Consider the following 25,181-nt stretch of genomic DNA (forward strand, 5'->3'; position numbering starts at 1 on the left):
GAGGATTGGATTTTGGGGGCTGCTTCATCTTAAACTCGAAGTTTCCGCTTTCACATGTTCCCTGAATTTCTTCGAGGCTTTTAGCGATGGTTCTCATGTTTTCGGGCGTCGGAGTTGAAGGAGTTTATGGTTACTAAGTACGATGTCTATGACTGTTTCATGTTACCTGTTGGTGAGAGAGAGATGGAAATAGTACCTACTGGACACATGCCTGGTGCTAAAGATGAAAAATATGTGCGCATAAAACAACCGTGGGCGCAAAAAGTTCAAAGTGAAATCAAATTCTGATTCTATTCCTTTAGGAGACGTCTTCAATTATATTGAGTCAGAGCAATTCAAAGATGGAGGCGATGAATTCTGCCGCCTGTTTGTGCTTCTTAGCATTTCATCATTCCTTGCGCCGACATTGAACAACGGCATTGAAATCAAACTTTTGAAAGTGGTTGAAGATGTGAGTGCCATACCGGAGTATGACCGGTGCTCGTATGTATTGGAATGTCTAGCTAATCTTTGCGGTAGGAGGCTCGCAATGTGCGATCACATCCGCTTGGTTGTATCCCTTTCCTTATGATTACTTATTTTTTCAGTATGATTACCGTGGCAAGAGTTGCCCAGATGGCCTTCCACTTATTCAAAGATTGGGATCGAAAACTCTATCGAAGAGGTTAAAGGATGAGTTGGACGTGGGTCCACTGGGTCGCCTAACTTTGTCGAAGGTGATGTACCCGCGATGTCAAAACAAGACCCCGATGAGAAGGACACGTAATACGATGTTGGCTATAGCCGGCGTGCCCAAGGCGCCATTGGCAAGCCCCACGCCTCTTCTGATTTCAACGTCGGGTACATCACCCGATAAGAAGTTTATTTAGATTGAACTCCCTCCCGGTGTTGAAGATGACGATGAGTTGAAAGCTAGGGTCAGTAGATGTAAGATTTATGTTATGAATGTTTAATTAATCGCATATTTTTATTTAATATATATATATATATTGAGCAGGTATATTTTGTGTATCTAGAGTCTTAAATCTTTTTTGTTACCAACTCGTAGGGTGTACACGAGCTGTACTTGAAGATTCAAAGGAACGCTGTGGCCTTCTATTCCTGGTATACGGATGCAAATTTGAAATGCTTAAGAAATTTACAACAGGTGCTACTTCTTCAATCGATCTTGTTCCTTCACAAGCGACGCAAGCTTTTTTGAAGGAGCAAAGGTGAAGGAATATGTTGAAGAAGTTGGAAATTTAGCTTCCCAAATGAAAAAGTATAATGATAACGCTCCTCATTGTCGGATGTTGGGAAGGTGGCCAAGAAAAAACAAAGGCAAGCAAGAAAAAAAAGACCAAGGCTCCTAAGTTCGAGTTTACGCCTCCGTAGAGCCTGTATCACTTGCGAAGATTCTCGATTTACATGATAAAGCGGGTGATGCGGCGATGTCGAGGTAATGGAGACCGCCGATTTCTACAACACCGCCGAACTTAACGAAGCCTGTCGACGAGAGGAAGAGGAATGCGGGCTAGATCTAACCGACGACTTGACTCAATACATCGATCGGCAGATTCTAGAGAAAATTTATAGCCCGGATGAAGTTGAAGAAGCGTACACAAAGTCCTCATTGAACGAGGAGCAGGAAAGTTTGGGAGGGGAAGTGCCCGACACTAGTGGTGGCCCGAGAGAAAATCAAGATGTTGTCCGAAGTGTAAGTCGAAGCAACGAATAAGGGTGATGCGGATGTGGTAGGTCATCAATCAAGATGGTTCATCTTGATTCAACTAAAATTTATTTCGATTCACGATATTGATAATGCGCTGCAAGGTTTGCGAGATGTGGGGATGGTGGCGGTGAAGCGGGAGGGGCGTACGAGATAGGTGAGGATGAGATTGTGCGGGGTATGGATATGGAGTCGGCTCAAGAACAGGGGCCTGTTTTCGCGAAGGGGAGCCGTCTTTTTCAAAAGTAGCAAACAAGGTGGGTGCGGATGTGGTAGTCCGTCAATGAAGATGGATCATCTTCATTTGAGTTGAAATTTATAGCGACAGTGATGATATCGATAACGCTACTGAAAAAGTTGTCGGACAGCGGTGACATTCAAGTGGCACGGGGTGGTGCAATCGACGATCCGGGATGAGGGCGTGCGGGGGCATGGACATGGAGCAAATCCCAAGAGCGGGGGACTGCCGCGGGCCCGAACCACTCGTGGTTGGACTAGTGCCTGGTGAGGTTGTGGATGTTAGCGGTGCACCGGGAGTGGAAACGGCCCGTTGGACCAACCGAAGTCAGTGGTACGAAAGCACCGGATGGTGAGCCTGGCGTTGTTTCGACCACAGTGCGTGAAGATGCATCGCAAGAAGGTTTAGAGATTGGTAGTGGCATGGTCAACGAGGAAGGTGAGGGCCCTACAGAACAACCTGGTTGCCCTGGTTCATTTCAGAATGATGACAAGCCCATGGATGTTGCAGAGGGTTCAGATAAGGTTATTATTGAAGCACCCTCCTCCGAGTTTAAGTTGCCGGAATTTCAGTGTACGTTTATATCTACTGCAGAGCTAGCTGAGGCGTTTAAGGGGGTTCCAGGTGAGGATTTTGGAACGACTGATGTGGCAGGCCCTTCTCAACCAGCCGTTCCCGCTGATGGTCGGGAAATTTATGTCCCCCGTAGTAATATGGATCACCACCCTTTCCTATTTCATTCACCTGAGCCCTTACAGTGCATGGAAGTGGTCCCTGAGAATCTGACTTGCACCATGGATTGTGGGGAACCCATGCCCGAGCAGGGCTTTATTCTTCGTAGACTGCATTTGAATAAGAATTTATTTAGGGGTGTTTTTAAGGAAAGGAAATACGTCCTGGACTACGTATTTAACAAATCAGAAGCTTGGTTGAAAGGGTGAGTCGATTAATTTCTATGTTAAACATATTAATACTTATATGTTGTCGTAACCATGTTTGCCTTATATAAATCAAATTTTTTTTGTAGGGAAGAATTGGCAGTTTTTTCAGACTTTTTCTTCGTGTCACGGGAAGACATGTTAACCCTTGAACCTGGACAGGAAGTTATGAATTCTGTAATCGATTGTTGGTGCCTACTAATCAATAAGATGATGTACGACCAAACTGCACCAGTTGCATCCTCTCGTTGTTTCTTCGGGCTTAGTCATACTGTACTTGCCCTATCCTCACTCAATGCAATTTTTATAGTTCCAATTTAATTGATTAGTAAGTGTCTAAATTTAATAGCGCTGCCGTTTGTTTGAACAGAGCCCTGCACTGGAAATTTGGAAAGCCAAGAAGAAAGGCATTGTTCTTGACAAAAAGGACGAAAACAAAATTTGGGTGGGATGCTTGGATTCAATCCTGTTTGTCTCCATTTCAACTTGGATCTGATATGGTAAGTGTAAATGTGACCTATTGTGAAGTGTAAATGTCATCACACCGAAAGTGTATATGTGATTTTCACAGAAAGTGTAAATGCCTGGATGTGATTAAGAAGAAAGTGTAAATGTCATGGAACATGAAGTGTAAATGTGATACGTAGTGAAGTGTAAATGTTATGATGTATAGTGTAAATGTGATTATATAGAAAGTGTAAATATATTGACATAGCGAGTGTAAAGGTGACTAAATAGAAAGTGTAAATGTCAGCACACATAAAGTGTAAATGTGAAAATATGTAAAGTGTAAATGTCATGATGTATGTATTGTGGAAATGTGAACATATAGAAAGTGTAAATGTGATGACATAGGGAGTGTAAAGGTGACTAAACAGGAAGTGTAAATGTGGTCGCATTTAAAGTGTAAATGTGAATATGGAAAGTGTAAATGTCAGCACTTTGGAAGTGTAAATGTGAGATATAGTGAAGTGTAAAAGCTATGAGACGGGTAGTGTAAAGGTGACTAAATACGAAGTGTAAATGTCATGACATATGTAGTGTAAATGTGAATATATGGAAAGAAGAAAGGCATTGTTCTTGACAAAAAGGACGAAATCTGGGCTGGGTGGGATGCTTGGATTCAATCCTGTTTGTCTCCATTTCAACTTGGATCTGATATGGTAAGTGTAAATGTGACCTATTGTGAAGTGTAAATGTCATCACACCGAAAGTGTATATGTGATTTTCACAGAAAGTGTAAATGCCTGGATGTGATTAAGAAGAAAGTGTAAATGTCATGGAACATGAAGTGTAAATGTGATACGTAGTGAAGTGTAAATGTTATGATGTATAGTGTAAATGTGATTATATAGAAAGTGTAAATATATTGACATAGCGAGTGTAAAGGTGACTAAATAGAAAGTGTAAATGTCAGCACACATAAAGTGTAAATGTGAAAATATGTAAAGTGTAAATGTCATGATGTATGTATTGTGGAAATGTGAACATATAGAAAGTGTAAATGTGATGACATAGGGAGTGTAAAGGTGACTAAACAGGAAGTGTAAATGTGGTCGCATTTAAAGTGTAAATGTGAATATGGAAAGTGTAAATGTCAGCACTTTGGAAGTGTAAATGTGAGATATAGTGAAGTGTAAAAGCTATGAGACGGGTAGTGTAAAGGTGACTAAATACGAAGTGTAAATGTCATGACATATGTAGTGTAAATGTGAATATGGAAAGTGTAAATGTCAGCACTTTGGAAGTGTAAATGTGAGATATAGTGAAGTGTAAAAGCTATGAGACGGGTAGTGTAAAGGTGACTAAATACGAAGTGTAAATGTCATGACATATGTAGTGTAAATGTGAATATGGAAAGTGTAAATGTCAGCACTTTGGAAGTGTAAATGTGAGATATAGTGAAGTGTAAAAGCTATGAGACGGGTAGTGTAAAGGTGACTAAATACGAAGTGTAAATGTCATGACATATGTAGTGTAAATGTGAATATATGGAAAGTGTAAATGTCATGACACAGGGACTGTAAATGTGACGAATTATTGAAAAAGTAAATCTGAATTTTTTACTGAGTGTATCTTTTATGTCTTTGTTGTCACACCCGCCAGGTCTTCATCCCGATCTTATCTGGCAATAATGATCATTACAGCTGTGCATGCATAAACTTCGTTTCCGAGCAGATAGAGTATTTGGACAACCGTCGATACGACGATGATTTTGAGAAGCTTCCATATTTTGGAATTTCCCGCATTGCGGTAATAATTATAAATAGCATTCCGTAATTTGTTCTTCAGTGTTGATGTATTCTGGAATTGTAAACACTGTTTTTCAATTGACGTTTTTTTTAATTCCTTTTACAGTGTGATTTAATGGGTGCGTATCTGGAGTCTAAAGGGTTTGTCAGAGGATCAAAGGTTGCTGGGTTCAAATTTGTGAATGTCGAATTTAAATGGCAAGGCACGGGTTATTCTGCGTTTGATTGCGGGGTGTACATGATGATACACATGCTGCTTTTCAATGGGAAGCTATTTGACTGCGCCTTAGGTGAGATGGACGTTCTGAACCTCGTCCGGGCTGAAGTGGTGTCGATTCTTATCCTGAGTGACCATAACAAAGTGAGGGAGAGCGTTCGCTCAAGGATAACCCAATTCAGAGATAAGTATGGTCAAGGTCCGAACCCATTTGGAAAACCTGGTGTCCAATGTTGCATGTGGCGGAGTCCGGACGATGAGGAAGAGATTACGTACGATAAACGACCTCGTGTTGCGTCCCACCCCTAAACGCGTAGAAGGAAGCCCCGTGGTCAATCCTGTAGCCATACAGCGGAAGCGACCCATTTGTTGTTCAGCGTCAGCGTGATCGTCGGGTAGCCAACCGTTGTCACCAGACGGAGCCGTCCCCGGGGGGGGGATGGCTTGGGTTGCTCTATTGACTGTGGGGCTGCTGGTACGCAAACTCTTGTTGTCTCGACCTTCTTACGGAACAATCAAAGTCTGGTCAGGGGTATTCGATCACGTCGAAAGCATGCGGTGGACTATTGCCTGTTAGACGACTACAACTTTGAAAATTCGTTAGTTCCTGCCTGTCTCTTATAACAGCGCCAATTCGTTACGATATTTAATTTGTAACTACTTCTCAATTTCTTACTATTATACGTGTGTTTTATTGCAGTGAATCAATCTCTTGACAAAGAGGTAGGCATGCGACGTCTGCGCCGGTCCGACATCATGACCATGCTTCCGAGGTTGTAATGTCGCCTTTGTTGTCATTGAGTCGTGGGGCTGTTTCTTTGAACCATTTGGAGTCCATTTGAACACTTACTTCCTAGGATGGCCTTCTTTGGGATACGTCATATGGTACACCGTCCCCCCTCCTCCCGGCGCACAAAGCCTCAAAGTTATACATTAGTTCTTTCTTTTATTATGAAGTCTCACTCACTCCCCCGAACAGGGAATGTATCATGCGACTTATGGATATACGTGAAGCAGTGCTCACGGTCTAATGACATCACCGATCGGGTCAGTATCACATTTGGGATACCTTCATCCAGGATGTGATAAAACTTTCAACCTGAATGCCGAGTTTATCTTCGCACTGTCAACATTGGTGGTCACTTTGCATGCGTGTGTATAAATTTTGGACAACAAACTGTGGATCTCCTTGACTACCAACATCATGCCAATCGGGATCGATCGAGATGTCGCAATGTTACTCGCCAAGTGGCATCGTTTGTTAGCGATTATTTGGACGTCGAACGGACGGGGGATATGAGATTACTAGCTTTGAGCATCGGCAAATCCCGTTCAGGCGCCAAACACCCCTTCCTAACATAACGAGAATCGGGGTTTTTCGTATGATGTATATCTTTGATGTACGAGGGTCTACCTTTTGAGCATCCAGACTTGGAGAGGAAGAGGAATCGACGGTACTTGGTAGTCGAGTTGGTGGCGACGCTTGTTCTAGCTGACATAAATGTCAACGGAGACATTTTTGAAGCAAAGTTGAATGGGTTTATCGCTGGAAAAGAAGATTTATGGGCCAAGTTACAAAAGAAGCGCAAAATTAAAATTTGTGTTGTCGAAAAAGTGAACAATTTGTGGACATTTTTTTTTTAAAATGTATTTTGTTTGGCACTCTTGAACTTAGTAAATAATGTTTTGCAAGTGTAAGCTTTTATTAAAGTAATGAAGTGTAATTGTAAATTACACTAATGAAGCTTTACAAATAATGAAGTGTAATTGTTGGCATTTATAGTCATAGTTTATTCAAAGTGTAAATGTGACTAAATTGCAAGTGTAACTGTTATCACACTTGTAATTTAGTCACATTTACACTTTAAGTGTAAATGTTAACACACTTAAAGTGTAAATGTTAACACATCGGTGTCAACTTTAACATCTTGAAAGTTTGAATATAAACACACCGAATTTAAATTGAATGCGGTGTAAATGTGGTGACATGGGAAGTGTAAATGTGGTGACAGCCCAAGTGTAAATGTGAACAAAAAAGTGTAACTAACAACAAATAGGAAGTGTAAATTTGAATATAGGAGAAGTATAAATGTGAGGATATAGTATGTGTAAATGTGAAGTTCTTTGGAAGTGTAAATGTCTTTGACATGGGAAGTGTAAATGTTAACACCGAGTAAATTGGAAGTGTAAATGTGAGGATATAGTATGTGTAAATGTTAACACTGAGTAAATTGGAAGTGTAAATGTGAGGATATAGTATGTGTAAATGTTAACACTGAGTAAATTGGAAGTGTAAATGTGAGGATATAGTATGTGTAAATGTGAAGATATTCAAAGTGTAAATGTGAGGATATAGTATGTGCAAATGTGAAGTTCTTTGGAAGTGTAAATGTCTTGACATGGGAAGTGTAAATGTTAACACCGAGTAAATTGGAAGTGTAAATGTGAAGATATTCAAAGTGTAAATGTGAGGATATAGTATGTGTAAATGTGAAGTTCTTTGGAAGTGTAAATGTCTTTGACATGGGAAGTGTAAATGTTAACACCGAGTTATTTGAAAATAAGTGTAATCTGTTACTTGAAATAACATAAGTAATCCAAAATAAGTTCAAGTAACACAATGTTTGGCTATCTAATAAAACAGAGAGATTTTGGTCTTATGCCAGTGTAACTCTAATGTTGGTGTTACTAAAAGTTACACCAACTGCATTTCAAAGTTACTGTTTGCCATGAGACCAATTCCTTATCGCTCGCTCGAGTTATAGCACATCAAAGTTTTAAGTTACACACTCAAAATATATAAAGCAACACTTGTCACGATCGACGTCTATTCTTCTCCCGACTCCAGCTCTTCCTCCTCCTCTCCTTCATCCTCTTTCAGTTGACGACCCTTCGCACAATGGTGTGTGTCTTTGAGAAGGGGTTAGGCGATTTCTCTTGTCGTGATTTGCCATTCTCTTGCAATTCTTACACTTACGTTTGGGTTTCCTAGCCAACACCATTGCTTTTGTTTTTGTCGACAAAGCAATCTTTTCCGGTCCCCTTGTTTTTCGAATTCTTTGGTGGCAATATCGTGACTACCTCACATGCCGTACAATTCAGAAATTTCTCCATTTGTTGATTTTTATTCAACACTTCCTCTAATGGTGAGAGGGACTGTCTAAATGATCTAATTACAGTGGAAAAGCTGTCAACATCAGCTATTCCTTTGTCTCGAAGGAGTCCCTGACTTCATGAACTTGACCACATTATTGACATTGCAATTTGTTTTTCATCGATGACTTGCATGTTTTCTGTTCCTTCACCATTAGATGTGAAAATCCTTAATCGGAGATACTCTTTCATCCATCTATTCGAACATAATCTTTGGTATAGTCTTTATCCCACTTTTGAAAAAATCCATATTATATGGCGGCATAGGATTCCCGGTTCTTTCAAACATCGTACAACTGCAGCTTGCTCTACGTGTACCTTCGTCATCAGATAAAGCTATCATGTAAGTGTGAACGTTAAAAACAGTGAGACTTATGTAAAGTGTAAATGTATTGAATTGTAAAGTGTAAATGTGAAGTCATTAGAAGTGTAAATGTAATGATCTAAAGTGTAAATGTCATGAATTGTAAAGTGTAAATGCTAAGTAATTAGAAGTGTAAATGTAATCTAATAGGAAGTGTAAATGTTAAGGTATTAGAAGTGTAAATGTAATGAACTAAAGTGTAAATGTCATGAATTGTAAAGTGTAAATGCTAAGTAATTGGAAGTGTAAATGTAATCTAATAGGAAGTGTAAATGTTAAGGTATCAGAAGTGTAAATGTTAAGTTATAGGGGATTTACATGTGTAAATGTCATATGATGTAAAGTGTAAATGTCATCAATTGTAAAGTGTAAATGTTAAGTTAATAGAAGTGTATATGCAAACTAATAGGAAGTGTAAATGTAAACTAATGGGAAGTGTAAATGTTAAGTTAATAGAAGTGTATATGCAAACTAATAGGAAGTGTAAATGTAAACTAATGGGAAGTGTAAATGTTAAGTTATTAGAAGTGTAAATGTTAAGTTATAGGAAGTGTAAATGTTAAGTTATAGGAATTTAAAAGAGGTAAAAACAGAAAGTGTAAATGTCATAGGAAGTGTAAACTACCTGTACTGTACACAACTTCAAAATTCTTCTTTCTGGTTGAATCTTTGACAATAGTTATCTCTATTTCGCCTCTCTCAGTGAAACCTCCTGTTCTACATGTATCAATTGAGAAGAAGGCTTCTTGTTTGAATGTGTTGAAAGCTGAATATGTGTACACCTTTGCAGCATGAATCTCTAATGCCAGATGTGTTGATTTGTTGTGGACGAGTGCTTATCCATGTTGTCAAGCTGCTTTTGTGTATGTCTTTGTTGGTCCATAGCGCTCTCAAAACGCATCCAAAACTCAACCAATGTTCCTGACTTGTGTTCAAACCTCTTGAAAAAGCTATTTTCGCTCTCTGATCTTTGAGTTGTCCTCATAATTGACGCCATCCTCAAGTCTCTGCAATGCGCCATCACCCACTGTCCCCTTATAGCATATGTATCTGCAAACCAATCATTTACGCCAACACCATGATCTTGAACTATTTGCTCCCAGAGACCATCAAATTCGCGCCTCAAGCTCATCGTCCCATATAATGTCATCAATTTTGAGATGAAGTCATTATAGTCGCTTCTCGATACGCCAAACTTATTTGGCATTTTGTTCATTATATGCCCACATCTGAAGCGATGGCGCGCTGTCTTGAAAACAAGAGGGACAGATTTGATAATACCCGGGTCCTGATCTGTAATTATGTACTCGGGTTCCTTACCTCCCATTGCTATTAAAAACCGGCTGAAAACCCAATTAAACGACTCATAATCTTCCCTTGCAATTAGAGCCCCACGTAACGTCACGGATCGTTTATGGTGGTCAACACCGTGAATGGTGTGAATACCATAGAATACTTATTGGTGGAGTAAGTTGGGTCGAATGACACCGCATCACCAAAAATTTTGTAATTATCTCGGGCGGTACTGTCCGCCCATATGGCCCTACGTAGGCTGCCATCATCGTCAAGGTCATATTCAAAGTAGAAACCTATTCTTGTTTTGAGTCATTTCCTTGAAATGGTCAACAAACAACCGACCATCCCATTCGTGAATGAAACATTTAACATCCCTATGGAAGTTCTTAAAATCATTTAAGCTTGCTCCAATGTTTTCGTATCCATTCACTTGTTCTTTGCGGATTCGTATGTTTTTGTTGCTCCTATCTTCACCGCCAATTAATCATTAATGATACGTCGATAAAAATAACATGAATGGAATTATTTATTTAGTATAGAGATCGATTATGTATTACAAACCCTTGAGTTTGACACGATTATCATCTTGTGATAATCTGTTATGTTACTGTGACAATTTCTCGGAATGTCGTCACGAAGTGAGATAAGCTCGTGATTGTGACCCTCGTGGAACCGGTCAATTACTAAAACACCATTCTTCATATATAGTCGTATCCTCGCTTTACACCCAACTCTAGTGACCCTGAATATCCTCTTTGAATTCTCCCCATCCATCCGCCATCCCGATCTTTTCGGGCTTCTTGTGAGCGAAACCTTCTCGATTGCGGACAACGAGCTTTGACTTGATCTCACCGCCACGCCATTTTTTTTGTTGTGTACCTACGTACATCAAACCCACAAGCAATGGCGTATATCTTATAAAAAGTCACCGCATCATCAACACCCCCAAACTCCCGGCCGATGTACGGTGTAAACCTCTTCTCCACCTCCTTACATGCTCTTGCCTGTCGGGTTGAACCCCATTCTGTTTTACCAAGTCCGTAAATGTGCACAGAGTGTAAGTGTAAATGTAAATGTTCTCAGATATGAAGTGTAAATTTTCATTTGTAAAAGTGTAAATGTCATCAAAAGTGTAAATGTCGAACTATAGTAAAAATAAACATCCAAAAGTGTAAGTGTAAATGTCAGTAGAAACAAAGTGAAAATGTCTTTCATTACGAAAGTGTAAATGTCATCAAAAGTGTAAATGTCAAAACTATAGTAAAAGTAAACATCCAAATGTGTAAGTGTAAATGTCAGTAGAAACAAAGTGTAAATGTCTTTGTAATGTCATGTGTAAATGTCAAAAAAGTGTAAATGTCAAAACTATAGTAAAAGTAAACATCCAAAAGTGTAAGTGTAAATGTCAGTAGAAACAAAGTGTAAATGTCCTTGTAATGTCATGTGTAAATGTCGGCAAAAGTGTAAATGTCAGAAGAAATGCAGTGTAAATGTTATGCTTTAAAAGTGTAAATGTCAACAAAAGTGGAAATGTCAACATAAATATAACAATAAAAATGCAAATGTTATGAATTGTAAAGTGTAAATGCTAAGTAATTAGAAGTGTAATTGTTAAGTTATAGGGGATTCAAGTGAAAATGTATTATAATGTAAAGTGTGCGATTAATACAAGACGGAAAAGTGTAAACGTGAGCAGTAATGCAGTGTAAATGTGAGACTTTAAAAGTGTAAATGTCAATAAAAGTGCAAATGTTGTCAGAATGCTAACTCACATAAAAAATATACCAATTAAAATGCAAAGTTGACTATAACAATAAAAAAGTGTAAATTTAAAAGTACAAGGAAAGTGTAAACGTGAGCAATAATGCAGTGTAAATGTGAGGCTTTAAAAGTGTAAATGTCAATAAAAGTGTAAATGTTGTCAGAATGCTAACTCACATAAAAAATATAACAATTAAAATGCAAAGTTGACTATAACAATAAAAAAGTGTAAATTTAAAAGTACAGGAAAAGTGTAAACGTGAGCAATAATGCAATGTAAATGTGACATTTTAAAAGTGTAAATGTCAATAAAAGTGTAAATGTTGTCAGAATGCTAACTCACATAAAAAATATAACAATAAAAAGTGTAAATGTAAAACTACAACTAAAATGTTCATGTAAATGTTGTCAGGATGCGTTCATGCAAATTTAAACCCAAATTAATGTAAACCCAGCAGGAAGATTTAACTCTAACAATGTTCATTTCAAACCCAGTAACAAATAATCAAAACAAGAATGAACAAATTCAATGACATGCAAATATGCAAAATCGTAATGTTTACCTTCATCCTTCCTATTCAATGAAAAATATGAAAATGTGAAAAACAATTAATAAAATGAAGAAATACCATTGATGCCATCTATTATTTGCATGTTTACGCTGATTTGGAGGATTTAGAGAGAACTTTATCTTCGTTTGGAGATGAAAGAACCCGATTTTAGAGAGAAGAAAGAAAGAAAAAGATCGAAATTAAGTGTGTTGAGGAAGGAAGAATGTGGGAAGTGGAAACATAGTACAAAGGATATATGTTTTTGTCATTTGGAAATAATCATTGGTAAGAACAATTCGCGGGGAATTGTTGTCCTCTCTCATAGCCATGCTTTTCCTTTTTTTTTTTTTGGCCTACATTTTGTAAATAATCTCCACCATAGATGTTGTCCATCTAAGGGTCCTTATAAGGACTTAAGGACTTAAGTGAGGTAAGGGACTCATTAGATCTTACCTCTATATATATATATATATATATATATAGCCGGGATCCGGTAAATCCAGAGTTTTAAATGAATCCGTCCTACCAATTAGGACCACAAATAGGATTATACATTCAGTTGTACCATAAGCATTGTACAACTAAGTATAAGAATCCGAGCTTATGTGTATTCTTTCCGAGCTAATTTAAACGGATGAACTCAATATTTTCTAATAAAACTCATATTCTTTAATATAAAGCTCGGATACTTTGACACAAAGCTCAGATTTTACACGGTACAACATATACAACTGGTTGTATAGTCCATGAATTCAATTCATGGACTATACAACCAGTTGTATATGTTATACGGTGTAGAATTTGAGCTTTGTGAAAAAGTATCCGAGCTTTATGTTAAAGAATATGAGCTTTATTAAAAAGTATTGAACTCATCAATTTACACATTAAAAACATGAACTTTAAAGTAACTCAGAAAGAATACATATAAGCCTATTATCGGATATGCTGTAATTGAGCGTTCAGATTATGCCACGTAGCTCATAAAAAATACCCGCATTACTCTTCTTTACATGGGTTTTCAATTTCCTTTTCACAATCTGATTCCTAAAAACAATCACTCACTCAAACTCTCTCTCTTCAATTGTCCTCTCTTGTTGCTGTTCTCTTACCTTTTTTTAATCAATTTTCGATAGCAATTATATGTTGAAGTCAAAAAATTCAAATTACTTCTAGAATTTGTGACGGAAAAACGCAAAGTACTTGGCGAGAATCGTTTCAAGCAATTAATTCAGGTATGAAAAAGACGTGGTCGATTAATGTTTTTAGTAAAAATGATTTTAAATTAAATAAAGTTGATTAATTTTATTCGCATAGATGCTTAAAATAAATTTGATCCGTTTAAATTATTTTAAGGTTTCAGTTGATGTCGTTCGTCGAAAATCATTCAATTATTCTAATTCGTATATTTTTCGATGTTTCGGAGTTGAATTGTTTGAGTTCTTATAATCTTATGTGATGATGTTGAAAAGCTAGTGTGTTATAACGATGTTGCACTGAAGTGTGAAAACTGATAAAAACCTACAATGAAGCCACTTAAGTTAGTAGGTGAGCCACCGAATTCATCCGAAAGATTCAAAGATGAAAAATTCATTTCTAAATCAGCGGCATTACACAATGAAATATATTAATTATTAGGGTAATTTGATAATTTATACCTTGAATAAGTCACTTTTTGAAATCTTATACCTAAGATAATTTTCTTTAAAATTTTATACCTAAAATAACATTTTCTTCCAAACTTAATACCAAATCTTAAAAAAATCCCAAAATTAACGATTTTGTTCTCGCCAATTTAATGGTTTTTAGTGGTGGTAATGGTGGATGTGTGTGTTAATAGGTGAGGCAAAGGATAACAATGTTTAATTAGTAAGGGTAAGATTGTCAATTCAAGGCTTTTTTTCGGATTTGGTATCAAGTTTGGAAGAAAATGTTTTTTTAGGTATAAGATTTTAAAGAAAGTTATCCTAGGTATAAGATTTGAAGAAGTGACTTATTCAAGGTATAAGTTATCAAATTACCCTAATTACTATCATATCATATTGATTTTGATTTATTTGTTATTGTAATACATATTTGCTGTTATTGTAACACATATTTTTGGTTCCTGTAACACACTTATTTTTGCCCAAAAAATTCATATGAGGGTTGATCACTCTAGCATATACTCTGTATAAGTAATTGTTGTGACGCATAATTGCTTAGTTATCGTAACACACATGAGTTGCTATTGTAACACTCTTTCGCTATAATTGTAACATAGACTGTGTGGTTATTGTAACAAATAATATTATTGTGTTAGTTCTTACTCTATTATATAAGAGTAAATTATCAATTACACCCACGTCAAATGCACTTTTTTACATTTACTCCCACGTCAAATTTTTTTTATAAATTACACCCAAGTTAATAGCTCAGTTTATAAATTGCACCAAACCCCATTTTCCGGCAAAAAAAATTATGAAATGACAATTTTGCCCCCGAGTCTATTAGGCTGATTTTGTGGGACTTTTGAGTTAATTCCCCTATTTCCTCCTCTCAACCTAATTTCCCCTCAAAGCCAGGGCAGGTCCCACCTTTGAACTTCATCTTTCTCCTACATTACAACTTCATCTTCCTCCTCCTCCATTACAACAATAACCATGACCCGGTTTCAATCATTTTTCCTTACCAAATAAATAAAAAATCCAAACACCTATACTCCATACACAAATTAAAACCAATATGCATTGATCCAACCTTAATTAATATCTCCTCCATTTTACTTCTAATTATTTACCCTTAATGAAAGTACCCCTCTTTCCATTAATTCCCGTCTTTATTGAATCTGCACACCAAAAAACCGTAAAAATCAAAACTATCCTCCACTTTATAGATTTGTAATCAATGGCAAGAATGGGTAGTGGCTATACTTTATTTTGTAGATTTTTTTTTGTAGAACATGAGAATAATAATTGAAATCAAAGGCAACCGTAAAAATCAAACTCCATTTTGTAGAACATGTGATTTAGAGGTATTTATTTGGCAAATGTATTGGTTTTTAATAATTTGGCTGTATATATGTGTGTTTGGTGGGACTTGTAGATGTTCATTGTGATTTAGTAATCAATGGCGCATGAAAAAAGATGGGTACTGGATTTAATCGAAATGACAAGCTTTGATAAAGGTCGTTAATGGTGTTTTTGAGAGGTAAAGTAGAGTAAAGGAGAAGAATGTGGGTTTACTTAGTTTGGAGTATGAAAAAAAAATTATAAGAAAGGTAACCTATTTAATAAAAGAACAAGGGCAAAATCGTCATAAATTAATGTTTTAAACAAAAAAATTTGAAATTTGACGGAAATGTCGCCGGAATCCGATATTGGGTGCAATTTATAAACTGAGCTATTAACTTGGGTGTAATTTATAAAAAAAATTTGACGTGGGAGTAAATGTAAAAAAGTGCATTTGACGCGGATGTAATTGATAATTTACTCATTATATAATGATTTTTGGAATGTAAATATACGTCTTGGTTGTTATAGACTTGTATGATAGCTATTTTAGGCTCATTTTCACCTAGACATTATTTTTCTTGTATTTTGATGTTTGTTGTTCAACTGAACTAGCTAAATTACATTTTGTTTGCTCATAATACCACGGACTATAGTGATTGTATCGGATGTTGATTCTATCACACCGTTAATGCTGAAATATCACTTTCTCGTTTTTGTTGTTACAATAACAAATAATGTGTGATATTTATAGTAGTAATCCGTCTTATAACAATATCATGTATTTGTTATACTAACAGGATCGTCCAATTACGTTTGCACATAACTTGTGTGGCGTAATTCAAAATAGTGTAGTTTTATGATTCAATATAACTGATATTTTTCCTAAAGGCTATTAGCTCAATGGGAGAGACGTGCAATCTTGTACAACGATGTGGGTTCAAGTCCCACATATCCTAATTTTCGTTACAAGTAATGTTACTTGGTGGAATAAGTACCGCTGCTTTATATAATAAGTGGGCTACCTTATTGAGTAACCAGTATTACTATACAGTATGAATAATGGTACTACAAAAACCATTACTTCATTAAGGAAGCAATTTGACTCTATAAACTGATAATGTTACTGCATTAAGTAACAAATGTTACATTGTAGCGTAATCTGTGTTACTCTATCGAGTAACTATTGTTACTCTTACCTAAAAAAAACTTAAATGATTTTGGTGGCCTATTAAGGATGGTCTTTACATTGTAAAATTGGCGTATTGGTTGGGGATGAATATGCCTGAGGACAGTGACTCAAGGTTTGGGGCATAGGAAGAATTATGGTAGCGATATTGTTAGTTGTTAATCTATAAAATCAATAATGTTACTCCACAAAGTAACGGATGAATAAGTTGTGTTACATAGGCTATGTAGGACTCGAACCCACACTTTTGTGCAGACCGGCACGTCGCTCTACCATTAAGCTAATAGCCTTTTAGGGACTGAAACTCAAAACACAAACAAAAGAAATATGCAAAAGATTATATGATGCACTACGCTAAATAAGACCTTCAATAACGGTCAAATAATGCAATTACCGTTTTAAATAAAAACACGGGACCGTTATTGCAACGACGGTTGTTAAATATATACCACGGTTGTACAAATAATACGCGACCGTTATGAACATCAAGAACCATTATAAAATCTTTTAAGAAACCATTATTAAATCTTAATAACGGTTTCGGATCCGTTGTCGTAGTTTACTATTGACAACATCTTATCGTTCCAAAACCGTTGTTAAATATTATATATGATAACGGTTCATTTTGTTATCTTATTTAATTGAATGTCAAAATTTAACAACGACTTTATTGCATGTAAAACCGTTGTTATATTTATCTGTTGACAACGGTATGTAACCGTTATCTGTTTTTATTGATGAAACTTTTACAACGGTTCTGTTTAAATAAACCTTTGTAAAAGTTTTAAACTCGGCAACGGTTATCGTTCGTTATCTTATATTTTTGGCGGTTTGAATGGGAGGGAAAAGATGTCAACGGTTATTTATCTAAATAAAAAGGTTTTCAAATAATTGTTTGCAACAAGTTGTTTTTAACCGTTATCGTTATTAATTTTTTTTTTTAAAAAATGATTTTAGCTTGTTCTAACAGCTGCTGAAATGCTACTTTTTCAGCAGCGTTTGTAACAGCGGCTGAAATGCTATTTTTTTCAGCTGTTGCTGAAAAATAGCATTCCAGCAGCTGTGCAGTACAAAAATTCGATCCTGCATCAAAATATTACACCCCATCATCATCGAAACCTAGTTTAAAAATAGTACAAACAGGATGATCAAAAGCCAAAATACAACTTCCTCAGAAAAACAAAAGAAGCCAATACACAATGGGTCTAATATATTCACACTCGTACATAAAGCATGAGCAAACTTTTGAGACTCCACTTATGTTACAACATAACTGGCCCACATATTTCTCAACTGGTGATGTCCTCTGGCGAATATTCTTGGGCTTTATTGAGTATTAGTGGAAACTACAATTCAAAATATACATAATCAAAATAGATATAATACATAGAAGTATACAGAGTTGAACTCAATTTACATCTGAAATAATTTTTAAATCACACTAACCCGTAGCGGAATGGTAGAAAGTTTTTCGTTGATAACCTCCCACGTGGACTGACAAACGTAAAAGGCGCATTGTTTGTCGTCTGGTGCTTTAGGAGAATATTATATAAATCACACACAAATCAGCTGGATTAGATAATCAACCTCTCACATAAACATAAACTAAATGATACGAGTAATTATTAAGAATACACTACTAATGGCATGATAAAATTGGGAACAGTGTTGCTTTCATATTTCCCAAGTTGACATAATCTGGTTTTTGCTTCGAAAACACTAATTCATAATTATACACACATTCATTATTATTTACATATATATGGCTCAAGTCATACAATAACAAATGACATTATTGAAGGTTGTAAACTTACTCAGTTATCATCCTTACACAACTATCAGAGGGTTTTCCTTCGCGAGAGTCAATCCAGTACACTGTTTTTATTTCCACTTGGATTGCCAGTAGCACCCAATGCTTCCTATTCAATTTGGGACATTGAACTGTTAGTTCGTTTACACCCATGTAAGCATGTTAATAATAAATTTATAGAACCGTAATTCATTACAATAATCACGTACTATATATACATATTCTCATTGTACGGGGCAAGCCATAGTTTTTTGGTCGACATCGACCGACGAGCGATACTATTGATTTGTTCTTCGTATGAAATTCTGTGCACAGAGAACGCCTTAGGACTCAAGAATTCGTAGGCGTTAATTGGGACCTTCCACTCAGCGAATTGATTATTCAGGTACCTATTACGCCACATGGACGGAAGAATGTTATTGTATTGATAATTTAAACAAACATCATTATTCGTAAATGGAAATGACTAAATAGTTTTATTAATAAAAATTACTTCATCCAAATAAAAAATGTGAGCAGCATCTAAATTGTCAAGTTCAACAAATTCCATCAGTTGCTTCGGGTCCAGTACGGCTATATCAGCTGCGCCTATAATTTCCTCTTCAATGTTAATCATGACTACATCCCCTCTAAGTGACTTTTTTACAGCCAGGTTGTGCAAAGCCTTCAGCGAGGTAGTTTTCATTTTTTTATTATATTCACACGATTCATAATAAGAATCATAAGCAGGCTTGACTGCAACAACTTTCGTAGCTGGCTTATATTTTATGTCCCGTGGTTTTGTTTTTTGGGAAGACGTAGTCCTTTCGGTGACTTTGTCCGTTGAAGTAGTAGTAATTGCTTTAGCTTCCGCCATGGCTTTGCTTAACTTCTGCAAATGTAAAGATTAAAGTACTTACAATATGTTAATATTCGTACCCTAATATATTTAAAGAACAAGTAATATTTAACGTCTGCTTATAGGTACCTCGGGGATGACAACATTGATGAGGTTGTTAGGCCAATGCACATAAGAGCTTAGGGTTTCTTTCAAATAAGTGACCTCCTCATTAGGAAATGGTAATTTTACTTCCCTATACTCGTCTTTTTATAATTGGGACACTTTCACTTCCCTGCAATTGTCACGAAGGGGTATACCATGAATCTTAACTTGTTGAAGCCAGTCGTAAGCAAACACGTATCCCCTAGCAACAACAAGTTTCTGTTTTCTCTGTAAATAGAACAGACGACAAGCCACCTTGCAATCACCCTTCACGACAGCTTTAATCAATTAGTACATATACATTCACTACCTTTAATAAATTTCATAAGAAAAAAACGTGTACTGGGATGAATAATTATAAACTAGCAGCTATTACCTTTTTCGGTGTTGAGAAGAACGTCTGATCATCAACTAACTCAGTCTCATCCTATGTCACAGCGTTTCTGTCTTCCTCTTCCTCTTCAAGTGCCTGATATCGATCCTCGGCTCCCACCTCAGTCTCCTTTGCCATTTCCTTCTCCCTTGCCATGTCCACCCCGGCTTCTTTCTGTACATTAATACTTGTCCATATAACACGTACTGATTTTCCAAATCATATAACACATTGTATATAAGACATAAATATTATTACCTCTTCCTCCTCCTCCTCCTCCTCCTCCTCCTCCTCCTCTGCTTCCTTTATGACTTCTTGAACCATATCCAACTCTTTTTCTGATGGCTTTTCCCCAGTTTCCAACATTTAACCATCAAATGGGTATTTTTTGTAGCTGTGTAGTAGAAATTAATGTCAGCATATATAGTTATAAATTATGTTGGTTCAAATGCAGTATTTATAGATTACCTTCTTGGAATCATCACCACTTCGAGTAGTTTTCCCAAAATACTTAGTGATACCAACATGCGTCGACACCCCTCTCACACGACCTGGATAATCTGCTTTGGCGATTGCCCTAGCCAGAATGTCATCAAAACCTTGAGGCTTCCATTTTCCTTCTTGTACCTCCTTCTCACAGATCCTCTATATACACATAAAACCATCAAGAAACTAAATTTTATTTAAACTCACAATTATATAACTCTGACCACCAGTTTGTCGTAGGAGTGACATATTAAGTCAAACTTACAATTTTTTCCTTGATGTCCTTATCATATTCAGTTTCCATCTTTTCATTCTTAGGAGTGTGACCTTCCACCCAAGCGTCATGACGATTGAATTTTCCAAGCTTTGCCTACAATTCATTCAGCACACTGATATCCTCTCAAAATATGTATGATTACTATGAAAATATATAACATCCGACTCAAACACCTAATAGTCTAATACTATAAGAATTATGTACTTACAAGTTTCATCTTAATCAATCTATAACCACCCCGGGAGCCGTAAAAGACGGTTTTTGTGTTTCAAAATGTTCGCCTTATTCCTCTCACTCATAGCCTTCATCAAATAAATTGTATCAAGAAACGTAAACATGACCAAACACTAAACTAAGTATACTTCTTTACTTATTATTATTAAGTTACCTTAAACTTGTCAGACTGCCTATAAGAAATATAGCTATCCCATTGGTCTTGACTGACATACGGATACTTCTTTGTTGGTGGTCTCTTGTTCATCACCCCGGTTTCCTTGTTGAACAGGTGGTTCTCAGCAATCTTTAACTTCCAAGAACTGAGGGCTTCCCCTGTTTTTTTGGTACTTATCATACTTTTCGGGGACAACGTAAGCTAACTGCATATATGATGAGCATAGTTCGTACAAGTGTTTCCGCTAATACACATATCAAGTAGTAACTTAATTTTATCTAGTATTTATTATTGTATTTACATATCTTTATTCTGTTTATTAGCATAGTGTTTCGTATTTTACTCAGCTCACTGATACGCGACCTACCAAGAGGCACATACTGTCTTACACAACAACCAATGCAACTCGTAAAATACCCGGCATTCTCACCATATGGCATCCTCGTATCTTTATCCCATTGTAAAGAATAAGGTATATGTGAATTTATTGCTTCTAGGGAAACCCTATGGCACATTTGACCCACAGTGTGTTGCAAATTATTCTCATCACCGGAGTCATCGCCTAAGGCATTTCCATCGTTTCTTTTCCACTTTTCGACCATATCTAAAGCACAAATTAATAAACAAATAATAACAATGCATACTTATAATAACAAACAAATATCTAGATAGGAGGGTTTATTACTTCTTTAAAGAGGAGAATTCAGATTGATCTGGCGGTGGCAATGGCGATGATAATGACGACAGCGACGGCGATGGGGTATGCTGGTGGTTGAGGGAAAGCTCAGTGTTTGAGGATATTATGTGGGGGAGGGGAAGCTCAGAGTATATGTGTGTGATACAACACTTGCAAGACCTTGTTTATTAGAAAGTAATAAACACGGTATAAGAAAAATCGTTATATTTTGTTTCCAAGCAGACAACGGTTTTGTTTGAAACCGTAATTGATTAGTATTATCTACAACGGGTTAGAAATAACCGTTATCTTAAATATTTTCATTTTGTTTAATTTTTCTGCCACGAAATAAAGCATCATTTTTATATACATAACAACGGCCTGAACCGTTATAACTGTATACGTCCTGAACAACGGTTTAGGTATAACCGTTTTATTTTATATTTCATTTTGTTTTATTTTACCGCCAAGAAAAAAGGCATCATTTGGTAATTCCAGCTAATTACAATAAGTTTCTCATAAAATCTTTCTTATTTCCATTAATTTAAAGGATTACAAGCTTACACATAAAGAGTACAAACTAACACCATACATAATAAACTAGGTGAATAACAATTAGAAGAAGAAATTTGACAAAAAACTTAAGCCATGCCTCATTATTTTTGAGTTCTACAATATTCATAGTTAACTTCTTGCACTCTTTATTTGCCTTCAATATTTCACTGTCATTTCCCCGCTTCGATTCTTCAAGTTGATGTAGTATACTTCTCACTTAAGTAATATCGATATCCATGCTCTTTTTCTCATTCACTAACCTGTTTATAACCTTCCTCTACCACTCAGTCATTGGTTCATCAACCCACTTGAAGTTATTGCATCCACGCATTTTAGTGTTGGGATTATAGAATTTGCAAGTAAGAAACTTTCTTCCCGGATTTTGCAAAGTCCAAGAAGTCCGCAATGCTGCTGGAACTGAGCAATTACATGTCCCTGTTGAAATAGAGAAAGAAGAAGAGATACCACTTGACATAATTTGAGTAATAAGAGAGAGAGAGAGAGAGAGATAGAGAGAGAGAGAAATAAAGAAAGAAAGAAAGAAAGAAAGAAAGAAGGTTAATTAAAATCTATTTTATTCAGCAATTGCATAATCTAACACGGTTCTTATAAGAACCTTTGTAATTATCTTATTAATATGAAATAATTGTTAATTACAGCCTTATAAAAACCACCTTTTGAAAATTACAGCCTTAAATAATTTTTTTTTGAAAATTACATCCATAAAATCACTTTTCTTTGGGAGTTGCACCACGACGACGTTTCCGGTGAATTTTATCAAAAACTGATTGATATACCCTTCTTTTATTTTATAGCTTACTTACCCAATTTCTGAACTCTCTTTAATTTATTACTTTTCTAACATATCATTTACCAAAAACTCTCCTCTTCCTCAAAACTTTCTAACAATTTCTCCTCTAACATCATTTTACCGAAAAACACTCAAATCATGAGTGACAAAGCACAATATGGTCTTTAATTCTGACATTGTTGTTAATGATTTTGCATTTCATTAAACCGGATGGTAGTTTGTGGTTATTCCATGCTAGTGACCCAACAGGCTAACACGTGTAGTGTGCCTAATGCCCACCTTTCAATATCCTGAACTCTAGGAAGGAAATTACATGAGACGAGGAACAACAATGCGACGACTATCAGGTGCCTAATTCACACTCGTTAATGCGCCGATCTCCTCAGATACATTTACTCGTTCAGAAGTAGGATTAGTCGACGCATCTCATAGGTTGACTGTGGTTTCTGTTGGAAATTATTAATCTCATTAATTTACATATTCATATATGAAACAATTTATTTAGTCATAAAATAAATTCTAGATCTTATGCATGCAAACATAAATAAATATAGAGAAGAAATCGTTTTCCTTACTATAAAATTTTGGATCAAAGGGCACAAGTAAGATCTCCTTCTTATTTGTTCTTGAGCTTTCCTTATATCGATGAACAAAGATTCAAAGATAAAATCTCTCCCAAAGATGAATACCCAAGATAACCCCTTAATAGATTAATATTATTAGATCTAGAATAATAATAATCTTACTAAAAATTGACCCAAAAATAATTATTTTGTACTCTATTATTTCGGTAAAATAGTGGAAGGAATTTTGGAGTTTTTATCTCTCTAATTTCATAAGATGTGTAGAGAGTTTTTATTTCTTACACAAGAAATAAGAATTGTGTGAATGAATAATGAAAGAACCCATTTGGCTCTCTTTAGAAGGCAAAACCGGTTGGTGTGGGGAGGGTGCCCTATGCATGGGTTTGATTCTCTAACCAAGAATATAGGCATGCAAGGCCAGGTGTAGGTTTCATAATTATGTTTTCCACTTATAAATAATCAACACAATTTTATCCTAATACACCCTCCATTTTGGTATACACACATAAAATGGATGAGTCCATTTTATTTGTGATTTTGTCAATATGTCACATGTGACACATTATATGACATCTTATATATAAAATGTACTTTTAACAATTAAAAATCAACATATTAATAAAATATGTCACTTATAAAAATTAACATAGTAATTCACAATTACTTGTACCAAAATGGTTTACCAATTTATAAATCACAACATCTTGTATTTATAATAAATCATTCATTCAGTTTCAATTGTTTCTGTAAACAATAATTTCATCTAAGTAATAAAAAAATTCGATTACTTAGACCGTATCTTACTTAATCAAATTACAATGAGACACGTAAATATTACTTCCAAAATCGTCCGTCAATTTAAAGTAATTTAATTAACTCGTATCGTCATACGATCAATTAAATATTCAATTAAGAGTGTTACCCTTTAGGTATGACCTAAGGGGATCAACTAATCACCACCGTCGCACGACAGTAATGTCAAACTCTAGTCAGCCAATCATTACCGATATGTGTGGACCAGTTGAATGTAAAATATTACATCCCATATGTATTCTTAAAATGAGAGTTAAACATGTGATCATCATGATCGACAGTTGTGATCGCATTATTGTCGAAGGACACATATTCCAACAATCTCCCACTTGTCCTCGACAAGTGTGCGTCACCAATTCTCTTGTCGTATTACTATCTCCCACTCAATGCAAGGTGTCTTTCAGGTCTAACTGCAAGTGATAATATCGAGAGTGGTTTCCTCGATCTGGAGAATAACTGATTGACCGGAATTATCTACCATAGATACCTTCCGAGCGTGGCCACGCATTTCCAGTTCGTTACTCCTCGAGTGGCCTTGAGATATTGTTATAACCCTGACAAGGGGTGGACAATTCCTATCACACTTATTCCTTTCGACTAGCCACATCCATCATAACCCAAAATATGCCCATTTGACCCCATTTACGAAGGTCGTAGTAACACAAATCAAAGTTAATCTGAAACTGTGCCATCTTAGGCGAACAGTCTTTAGTCAAAAGAATCGACTCATTAGAATACTATAGTAGCTCTCGCCATGACCAGGCTATAT

General features: G+C 36.1%; 2 protein-coding genes and 1 long non-coding RNA gene across 3 annotated transcripts; 2 read left to right on the forward strand and 1 right to left on the reverse strand.

Moving 5' to 3' along the window:
* Nucleotides 1-2,795: 2,795 nt before the first annotated feature.
* Nucleotides 2,796-3,318, forward strand: LOC141634111 (uncharacterized). The gene is made up of 3 exons (XR_012538836.1): nt 2,796-2,883; nt 2,974-3,157; nt 3,255-3,318. It is a non-coding gene; the product is annotated as an uncharacterized LOC141634111 (long non-coding RNA).
* A 633-nt stretch (nt 3,319-3,951) lies between these two features.
* On the forward strand, nt 3,952-9,665 carry LOC141630949 (uncharacterized). Its single transcript, XM_074443681.1, has 4 exons — nt 3,952-4,047; nt 4,991-5,137; nt 5,243-5,585; nt 9,574-9,665. The coding sequence occupies exons 1-4, from the start codon at nt 4,045-4,047 to the stop codon at nt 9,663-9,665; spliced, it is 585 nt and encodes a 194-aa protein (XP_074299782.1). The 5' UTR covers nt 3,952-4,044.
* A 4-nt stretch (nt 9,666-9,669) lies between these two features.
* LOC141630950 (protein FAR-RED IMPAIRED RESPONSE 1-like) lies at nt 9,670-10,197 on the reverse strand. The gene has a single exon (XM_074443682.1). The coding sequence runs from the start codon at nt 10,195-10,197 to the stop codon at nt 9,670-9,672; it is 528 nt and encodes a 175-aa protein (XP_074299783.1).
* Nucleotides 10,198-25,181: the final 14,984 nt, after the last annotated feature.

Source organism: Silene latifolia, chromosome Y (assembly GCF_048544455.1).
Source record: "Silene latifolia isolate original U9 population chromosome Y, ASM4854445v1, whole genome shotgun sequence".
In the NCBI taxonomy this organism is placed as follows: domain Eukaryota; kingdom Viridiplantae; phylum Streptophyta; class Magnoliopsida; order Caryophyllales; family Caryophyllaceae; genus Silene; species Silene latifolia.

Excerpts from the sequence above, each read along its gene's own strand:
- LOC141630949 (XM_074443681.1), top strand. Across the intron at positions 5,138-5,242 it reads TTGGAATTTCCCGCATTGCG|TGTGATTTAATGGGTGCGTA; the intron begins GTAATAATTATA and ends TTCCTTTTACAG. Across the intron at positions 5,586-9,573 it reads TGGAAAACCTGGTGTCCAAT|TGAAACCTCCTGTTCTACAT; the intron begins GTTGCATGTGGC and ends CGCCTCTCTCAG.
- LOC141630950 (XM_074443682.1), bottom strand. The coding sequence starts at position 10,197 with ATGGGAGGTAAGGAACCCGAGTACATAATTACAGATCAGGACCCGGGT.